Source organism: Vombatus ursinus, unplaced genomic scaffold (genome assembly GCF_900497805.2).
Source record: "Vombatus ursinus unplaced genomic scaffold, bare-nosed wombat genome assembly UNPS02007855.1, whole genome shotgun sequence".
NCBI classification, from domain to species: Eukaryota; Metazoa; Chordata; class Mammalia; order Diprotodontia; family Vombatidae; genus Vombatus; species Vombatus ursinus.
The window spans coordinates 198,255-208,774 of record NW_020947633.1 but is presented as its reverse complement, the minus strand read 5'-3'; the positions used below and the strand labels follow the sequence as shown (position 1 = coordinate 208,774).

General features: G+C 35.9%; 2 protein-coding genes across 2 annotated transcripts; both read right to left on the bottom strand.

The window, feature by feature from the left end:
• Positions 1 to 238: 238 nt before the first annotated feature.
• LOC114034044 (olfactory receptor 508-like) lies at positions 239 to 1,287 on the bottom strand. The gene is made up of 2 exons (XM_027849663.1): positions 1,280 to 1,287; positions 239 to 1,193 (listed from the first exon to the last, which is right to left on the bottom strand). Exons 1-2 carry the CDS (start codon positions 1,285 to 1,287, stop codon positions 239 to 241), a joined length of 963 nt encoding a protein of 320 aa, XP_027705464.1.
• An 8,144-nt stretch (positions 1,288 to 9,431) lies between these two features.
• On the bottom strand, positions 9,432 to 10,370 carry LOC114034050 (olfactory receptor 480-like). Its single transcript, XM_027849666.1, has one exon. It carries the CDS (start codon positions 10,368 to 10,370, stop codon positions 9,432 to 9,434), a length of 939 nt encoding a protein of 312 aa, XP_027705467.1.
• Between the last annotated feature and the right edge of the window lie 150 nt (positions 10,371 to 10,520).

The following is a 10,520-nucleotide window of genomic DNA, read 5'->3' as shown; positions in this document are numbered from 1 at the left end:
TGCATTTTCAGACCTTTCCAATCAACTTTTAAATTCACAACTTTAACCCATCAAAATAAATATATGCCTTTTCTAAAGCACATCCATCGGTATCATTTTATCTTAATAATTATATCGGTAGAATATTAATTCCTTATGGGCAAAGATAGTTTTATTTTTGTCCTTGAATCTCCAAAACTTATTGCAGTGTCTGAGACATGATATATACTTAATAAATACTATTTATATTAAGTTGAATTCATGAAAAAGAATGTTTCCTCCTCATCAGTCTTCTCAGGGCCCCCTTTACTTCATTGTTCCTAAGACTGTAGATCAGGGGGTTCAACATGGGGATCATTACAATGCAGAAAACAGACATCACTTTATTCTCATCTGTTGAGTAACTGGATTTAGGCATCACATAAATGAATGTAGTGGTCCCACAGAACAGAGTGACTGCTGTGAGGTGAGAGGTGCAAGTTGAGAAAGCTTTGACTCTGCCCTCAGCAGAGTTTATCTTCAGGACAGAGAAGAGAATGTATATGTAAGAGAACAGAATAAGTAACACTGTGATCACAATCACTAACCCAGTAGAGGCAGCAGGAAGAATATCAGCAAGATTATCTTCAGAGTAGGAAAGCTTCAAAAGTGGTGAATAATCACAGAAAAAATGACTGATCTTATTGGGTCCACAGAATGACCGATTCAATAAGCAGCCAGTGAAGATCCAAGCATTTACACAGCCACCTAGGTAGGATGTGATGAGTAACAGAGTGCAGACCCTAGGAGACATGTTGGTGGAGTAGAGTAGGGGGTTACAGATAGCCATATACTGATCATAGGCCATCATAGCCAGCAGGAAGCACTCAGCTGTCCCAACGGTTGCTGTACAGAACATCTGGGCCACACAGCCTCCAGGAGGGATTATGGTTTTGTACACAAGGAAGTTCTTGAGCATAACAGGTGTGACAGATGAGGAATATGCAGAGTCCACAAAAGCCAAATGACTAAGGAAAAGGTACATTGGAGTGTGAAGTTGGGAGCTCTTTCTGATCAATATGATTATGCTAAGGTTACCAATTAATGTGACTGCATAGACACCTAAGAATATCACAAAGAGGATGACACGAAGGTTTGGATCATCTGTTAACCCCAAAATAATGAATTCAGTCACAGCAGTGCAGTTATTGCCAGACTTGTCTTGGAAAGAATGCCTAGTAGACAGAAGAAAAGGAGATTAAAATAGAATACAGAACTAAGATTTGGATATGTCAGGAAACATTCACTGGCCACCTCCTACATGCCCATCATACTCTCCTACTCCAATACTTTGCTCCTATGCACCATGGCAGAGTGACAATAAGCAAAACAGAGATAAAAAATTAATTTCCTCATAATTCTTCCCAATGAACCAATAGTATTGTAAGATTTGCCAATTTTGCCATTGTGAGAGTGTAAAAAAATTATGTAAAAGAGTGAAGAGGATAGTTGAATTCCTAATATGGAAACCTTTCTTAAAGATATGCTGAGACAATATCCAAATGCGCAAATGCTGTTCTGCCAACTATCCCTTCCAAAGAAACTGAGTCTGCTTTGTGATTCCTAAGTTCTCACAAGACCACACTCCACATCTGAAGGTGGTATCCACCTCATGCTAAATGAGTATAAGGAAAGTTTTGGTTTCCAAGATAGCACTTGTGCTCTAAAGTCACAAAAGAAAATGAATGAGGAATCTGAATTCTAAGACTTCTCATTTTACTTTGCTCCTAGAACTTGCCATGACTACAAAGGGCTATTATCAGGCTAGATATTGCCAGCCTGAAGAACTATGGGAAATTTCCCATGGGAACTTTGCTGTTTCCAGGTAAAACAATGGAATGCTGTAACCGTATCCTGTTTACCTATTGCTTCCTTCAATTGCAGAATAGCTGAGTAAACTCTAGTATAGGAAAGTAGTGGCAAATTATTGTGCCACAAGAAGTGGTGAATATGACTGCTTTGGAGTAATATGGGAACACTTTCATTAACTGATGCAGAACAAATTCAGTAAAACAATTAATGTGATGACCACAATAATCATGATAAGGGAAACGACTTTGAAAGACCTCAGAACTTTTACCAAAATAGTGACAAATTATGTCTTCAAAAGACCAATGAGGAAATATTACCTACCACTTCTTGGCAGAGAGGTGATGGACTTGAAAAGATTAAGATTGATCCTATACCATTTATTTATTGATCTATTTAAAATTAATTGGTTTTATCTTGTAACTGCTTTTGACCTGTAATTACCTAAGTCATGATTCCTTGTCTCTGAAATCATTTCAGAATTCAGCTGACCTGTAATGGGTTAATTTTAGAAATTCACAGTCCCTCCTAATCACTAATCTATTCTTGCCTCAGAGAATTTAGTTGTTTAGGGAATATATGGGAAAGCAAGGGAGTGGGACCTGAGCTCTCTATAGCATGAAGTTATCTGTCAAGGATGTCTAGTTTCCTGTCCAAAAGTTTGGGCCACTATCTTGCACTTCTACCCATATAATGAGCATTTCTTATTCTCATGAGAAAATAAGAATAGTTATTGCTAGACCTAATTGCCAACCTTCCAACCAATCATGTTGTTCCCTGCACCTCTACTCTGTAACCAATCACGTGGTCCTTAAGCCTATGACATCATCTACCCTATTCAGATTTTTGTTTTATATTTCCCAAAAATTTATAAAGGAGAAATATCCTCTTGCTCAGGGACTTGGACATTAATTGAGGTGATCCACTGATCAATTTACTGATAGGCAACATGCCCCTGATAATAAATATCATCTTGCTCAGAGAGTTATCTCCATTTCAAACATGACAGACCAGAGGTACAGAATGATATAAGCATTCTATGACATGGCTGAACTGTTGATTTCTATTCCTTGACTATCACTTACAAGGGCGGCTTCCACTGTGAGTGGGGAGAGATAGCTAAGTGGATAGTGATAGACATGGCAGAGGAAAAGAGTAACAATAAAACATTTTCAGAATGCAAAAAAAAAAACCAAAAAGGTAGTATAATTTTATTAATATATGTGTTATATTTCTTTTAAAGACCAAACTGTCTTCAAATGTTTTCATTTGCTCATCTTTGTTAAGTTCCAAATGTAAGAAATTGTCTTAAATATTACTTTTTCCTGAAATGTTCTTATTACTCCCAACTCTAAGCTCACTTTTCTTCTGAATCCAATAAGAAAGATAGAAAATATTGAGATACTATTCAGCTGAGGAAGAAACATTATATCAGTCATTTATGGGTCTATCGTCCACCTCTCTCTCTATGACTGACCACAAGAAAAAATATCTTAACTAATCAAAAATTTGTAGAGTGTTGTGTGAATTTTTCAACTCCTCCTACTTCACCATTCCCTCTCAAGAGAGGACTTGGAATCCAACTTTTCCAACAAAAGAAAGACTATCCCTATGAGATTCCCTTTCTTTTCTTTTCTACAGTTCAAAACTCCTCCGTTATCACCCCCTATTATCATTGCAACAATCTCTGAGAAAGAGATAGTCCTTCTACTATACAGGGCCAATTCCTCTAATTGTTACATTAATTCCATCTCTCTTATTTCAATGCTAAGCTTTCCCCATTGAAAAACTCCCTTTTAATTTTTAATCTTTTTATCTATGGACTTTCCCCTTTTTCCTAAAAATTGGCTCAGATCTGCCCAATCCTGTAAAATTTTCTATTTCTGGACATCTTTTCAAGTTATCATACTATACCTCCTCCCTTTTCCAATAACCTCTCAGGAAAAAATTTAATCTTGTTTAATCCACTTCCTTTCCTCCTCACATGTTAACCCATTATAGTCTTGTTTCTGATCCAATCACTCCACAGGAAATATTCTCTACAAAGTTACCAATAATTTATTAATTGGAAAATGATAATATTTTCATAATCTTCATTTAAATACCTAGGGGGTAGGGATTGTTGCAGACTTTGTATTTGTGTCATTAGCACCTAGGGAAGTATCTGAAAAATAGTTGATGCTAAATAAATACTGATTTATTGATTGATTCTTGGCCTCTACCAAGTGCATAACTCCTCATGAGTTTTCACGACACTCTGATCCTAGTACTATTGTATCTGTCTTACATTTCCTCCTCAGCCTCCTTTGCCAGATCATAATCCCTGTGCAGTCTCCTAACCTTACAAGTGCCTCTGCTTCTGTTCTAGACCATTTCCTCTTTTTTATATCTTTTAAATGAGCTCATTAGGTTCAATTACCATTAACTTCTCTATTCAGATGAATCCCAAGTCTATATATCCACCACTGAATTCCAATCCATAGACCACCAATATTTGGACATTTATATACAGACATCTCAAAGGCATTTCAAATTCAACAAGTTCAGAAGAGAATTTATATTAATGTCAACATTCAATTTAAAAAATATTTCCATAATTTTCTTTCTGTTCAGAGCCTCACTATTCTTCTACATGCCCTAGTTTGCAATGCTGGAATTAATCTCTACTCTTCTCTCTATCTTGCCTTACCCAACCAGTCAGTTGCCAAATCTTACCACTTCTACATATTTCTCTATTCACTTGGACTATTGCAAAAGACTCTTAATTAAAAGTCCAGTCTCAATGTCCTCTAAACTATCTTCTAAAAACCTACAAAAATGTTCTTCCTCAAACATATGACTGATCATATCACTTGCTTACTAAATCCTTAAACAGATATCTTATTGACTTGAGGACAAATAATAATTCCTAAGCTTGATATTTATACTCCTATGCCACATTATCCAGTAGGATAGGACAGGACACTCTGAATAGTGTGCACATCAAAATTTTAGTTGAATGGAAGACAACAATGTATTTTGAAAACCTCAGGTCTCATTCGTGTTGGTATCATAATAAAAATAATCACATAACAGAAATATTAATATCTCAATATGAAAATTTTAATTTCACAAATTACTTTTGTCCCACAATTTTTAGAAGAATATATTGTTATGCTAATTTTACAGATGAGGTAACTAAGGGTCACAGAGGTGCAGTCACTTAAACACAATCACAATCAGAGCCAGTAAGACTCAGATGTGGGACTCAAACCCACAATTGAAGCCACTTCTCCTTGCTTCAAGTTCAGTTCTCTTTCCATTACATCAACCAACAAATATATCAGTGAAATTCCTCACTTAAAGCTTCAATTTGAGAAGTGGAGGGAAAGTAATAAATAAAATAAATCTATACACAAAAGTTTTTACCTAAGTATTCCTTACCTAACTATGTTTGATGATATACTTACTGTTTATAGTGATGTTTCAGGATATATATCACCTATGAGAGATTAGAATTTTATTTACTAACATTCTATAACAAGGCTCAATGCATATACTTCACTTCTTAATCTTTAACATTATATGGCCCCATAAGGGACCAGAAACAAGAAGACCAAAATCAGGAATGAATCTTACTCATGGGGGGGGAGAGAGAGAGAGAGAGAGAGAGAGAGAGAGAGAGAGAGAAAGAGAGAGAGAGATGCATTAAAGCCCAATGCAAAACTGAAATCAACATAAAGTTTGACATGTCAAGAAGAATACACAGGCTTCCCTGAAATGAGCTACAAATCAGATAATCAGATCTAAGAATTTTTATACTAAAACCAAGAACAGCAATGGTACCCATTAATGCAACTGGATGATTGCGTTAGGCTCCAGTTATTACCTATGCATAGTAGCACCATATTTATGTTGGGTTTCATAACATTTGGGAGATAACCCCTTGAGTACCTTAGCACCAAATGTAGCCACCATCACTAAAATGCCTTTTGAAATCCATTGGGATTGAGAAAATTACAAACACACCAGTGAGTTGTGTGAGAAATCCTCTAAATTCTCAGGAGGCTTCATCATTTTTATTTATGTTTGTACTGTATTTTTAAAAAGTAAAAATAAAATAAAACAAGATTGGATAGCACCATAGCCAAAGTAGTATGATCTGCCATGGAAGTTCTCAAAAATTGTTCTAAGATCAACATGTGGCAATTGTGGTTGTGACAGTGTTCACTAACTATGAAATTTGGTCCCGATCAAATTATCAGATTCATTTTGGTCAGGCCATAAGACACACTGATTACACATATACAAAATTGAAGTCGAAAGACCAACTATGAAAGTCAGCTTACTACAAATCACAGATCCTAGAACAAAGGCACTATTTATAGTGAAGACAATTATCCATGTGTAAAGGCAGTACTGACAATCTTTTCAATCCTGATAAACTTTTGCTGGAATGTAAGAACATATATAATATATGACACAAAAATTTTCCATAAGACATTTGACATGTGCTGTGAGTCAGCAGAGGGCCAGGAAATCCCATAATGCTCTCTATATCTTGCTTGGTCATAAATTATTTACTTATCCATATATCTGAGAAGAAAACTATTCCATGCCTCACTGAACTTACTCATAATATCACCATTTATGTCTTACAGGGATCTCTTTGCTAGCACTGGGGGCACGACTCTGTTGCTTTGCTAATACTTGGATCTGGGTCACAGTCTTGGGTTGCAGTCTCAGGGCAAGGAGGAGCAATAGCACAGCAAGGCTTATGGCCACACTGTAGCAGGGATCTTTGTCACAGTTCCAAGGCAGAAAAGAGTGTTTGTGGTCACTCACAGACCAGAGCTTAGGTCTTGAAAGTAGTAAACACCTCTACTTAGATCATACCACCTAGGAAAAAATGAAAACTTACAGGTCCCTAGAAGTACCTCTGAAAAGAGCAGCACAAAATCTCTGAAGCTTGGAATGGTGCTTCCTCCACCCTGGAAGGAGAGCCCTACTTTATCAAAGAGTTAAAACTCAAAAATGAGCACACAACAGAACAAACTCTGACCATAGAAAACTACTATGGTGATAAGAAAGCTCAAAACACACACTAAGAAGAAGACAACAAAGTCAAAGCTCTTACACCCAAAGCCTCCAAGGAAAATATGAATTGGTCTCAGGTCATAGAAGAGCTCAAAAAGGATTTTTAAAATCCTAAAGGGAAGTAGAGAAAAAATTGGGAAGAGAAATAAGAGTAATGAAAGAAAATCATGACAAAAGAGGCAATACCTTGGTAAAGGAGGCACAAAAAATACTGAAGAAAATAACACCTTAAAAAAAACTTAATTGACTGATTGGTAAAAGAAGTATAAAAACCCAAATGAGGAGAAAAATGCCCTGAAAAGTAGAATTGGCCAAATGGAAAAAGATTTTTAAAAATTCACTGAAGAAAAGAAAATCTTAAAAAGGAGAATGGGCCAAATGTAAAAGGGGGCACAAAAACTCACTGAAGCAAATAATTCCTTAAAAATTAGAATTAAGCAAGTAGAAGCTAGTGACTTTATGAGACATCAAGATACAATAAAACAAAACCAAAAGAAGAAAAAACAGAAGATAATGTTAAATATCTCACTGGAAAAACAACTGATCTGGAAAATAGATCCAGGAGAGATCATTTAAGAATTATTGGACTACCTGAAAGCCATGATCAAAAAGAAAAAAAAAACAAGGCACTTGGACAGTACCTTTAACAAAATTATCAAGGAAAACTGCCCTGATGTTCTAGAATCAGAGGGGAAAATCAAAATTGAAAGAATCCACTAATCACCTCCAGAAACCAATCCCAAAATGAAAACTCTCAGAAATATTATCACCAAATTCCAGAGCTCCCAGGTCAAGGAGAAAATATTGCAAGCAGACAGAAAGAAACAATTCAAGTGTCATGGAGCCACTGTCAGGAAAAGATAAGATTCAGCAGCTTCTACATTAAAGCATCAGATGGCTTGAAATGTGACATTCTGGAGAGCAAAGGAGCTAAGATTACAACCAAGAATCACCTACCTAGCAAAACTGAGTATAATCCTTAAGGGCAAAAAATGGATATTCAATGAAATAGAGAACTTTCAAGCATTCCTTATGAAAATACCAGAGCTAACTAGAAAATTTGACTTTCAAATATAAGACTCAAGAGAAGCATAAAAAGGTAAACAGGAAGGGGAAAATCATAAAAGAATTAATAAGGTTAACCAGTTCACATTCCTGCCAGTTATTTTCCCTAGTTTTCCTGAAGATAGTTCACATTCCACTTTCTGCACAAAGTGGTTCCAATTTAACAGTGGCTCTCTCTCTCTAAGATCACAATTCATCTACTCTGTCTATAATTTATATGCACCTAGTTGTTTACATGATGTCTCTAAATGGAAGGTGAGATCCTGGAAGGCAGGGATTTTTTTTGCTTTTTTTTTGTATTCCAAGTTATAGCATAGAGCTGGCACCTAGTAAGCCCTTAAAATCCTTGTTGACTGCTGAACAACTTGGTTATCCTCCTTTGGATGATTTCCAGATTTTCAATGTTTTCTTAAAATGAAGAGGTCAGAACTGAAAATATCATTCCACATCTGGTCTTATTAAGGGAGAATCCAGTTGAACTATCACCCTCCTAATTTTTAAATAATCTTTTATTTTTCCAATTGTAGATTAAAAAATTTTTTAGCATTTGTATTAATTTTTTCCTCAAATTAACTGGCAGAGGTTGGCAAGCAAACCTTTTCAGGTCTGTGAGAAAGTCAGTGTAAAGACACAGAAGATGGAGTGTCATGTGTGGAGAAAAGTAAATAGTTCAGTACAGCTAGATCTTACATTGAATGGATAGACATAAAATGTAAGACTGAAAATGTAGGAAGGAGCAAGGTTGTGGAGATTGTTATTTTTTTAATGATTATTAGTATTTTATTGTTTTTATATAATCTAAATTTTCTCTAGCATCTCTCCCACCTCATCCCTCACAAAGAGTTATCCCAAAGAAAAATGAATATTTTACAAGTATATTATGCCATAAAGGTAGTCATCAATAAAAAGAAATTTCCTGCATAGACCTAAGTATTTATAGCACCACTTTTGTGGTAACAAAGAACTGGAAACAAAGTAGATGTCCCATGATTGAGGAATGGCTAAACAAATTTTCTCATATGAACATAATGAACTCTTACTGTGCAGTAAAAAAAATGTGAATAATATAGAAGCATAGAAATTATTTACATCATCTGATATAGTGATGATAGCAGAACCAAGAAAATAACACACACAATGAATTTTGTTGTTGATCAGTCATTTCAGTCATATATGACACTTTATGAACCCATTTGGGTTTTTCTTAGAAAGATACTGGAATAATTTGACATTTCCTTCTCCAGCTCATTTTATAGATGAGGAACTGAGGCAAAGAGGGTTAAAGTTACTTGCCTTTCCAAAACCCATTACTTGGTATCTATTAATCATTACCATTATATCAAGAGAATATTAGATCCTTAAAGTAAGAGAACGTTTCATTTCTGTCCTTGCATCCATGAAAACATACATAGTGCTTGAGACACCATATGTACTTATTGTGTACATGTTGTATTGAGTTAAATTCATGAAAAAAGATGTTTCCTACCCATATATTTCTTCAGGGCCCCTTTTACTTCATTGTTCCTTAGACTGTAGATCAGGGGGTTCAACATGGGGATCATTACAGCATAGAAAACAGACACCACTTTATTCTCAGCTGTTGAGTAACTGGATTTAGGCATCACATAAATGAATGTAAAGGTCCCATAGAACAGAATGACTGCTGTGAAGTGGGAGGTGCAAGTTGAGAAAGCTTTGGATCTCCCCACAGTGGACCTTATCTTCAGGACAGAGAAGAGGATATATACATAAGAGATTAGGATAATCAGCACTGTGATTATAATTATTGTCCCAGCAGAGACAGCAGGAAGAATTTCAGAAAGATCGTCTTGGGAGTTGGAAAGCTTCAGAAGTGATGAATAATCACAGAAAAAGTGATTGATCTTATTGGGTCCACAGAAGGACAGATTCAATAAACAACCAGTAGAGATCCAAGAATTTACACAACCACCCAGATAGGATGTGAAGAATAGCAGAGTACAGACCCTGGTAGACATATGGATGGAGTAGAGTAAGGGGCTACAAATGGCCACATACTGATCATAGGCTATCACAGCTAGCAAAAAGCACTCAGCTGTCCCAAAGGTGGTTGCAAAACAAAACTGGGCCACACAGCCTCCCAGAGAAATTGAAGTCTTGTCCATAAGGAAATTGATAAACATGAGAGGTGTGACAGATGAACAATAACCAATATCCACAAAAGCCAAGTGGCTCAGGAAAAGGTACATTGGAGTGTGAAGCTGGGAGCTATTTCTAATCAATATTATGATGCAAAGGTTAACAAATAAGGTGATGGTATAGACACCCAGAAATATCACAAAGAGGATGACATGAAGGGTTAGATCATCTGTTAATGCCAAAATAATGAATTCAGTCACAGCAGAGCAATTATTGCCAGACATCTGCCTTGGAAAGAGTGCCTGTTAGAAGAAAAGAATAAAGTAGAATATTAAGATTAGAATCAGGATTAAGATTTTGATGTCTCTATTGATGTATGGAAGAAACATTAATTGACCACCTCCTACGTATCCATTCTACAAAAATGAACTTCC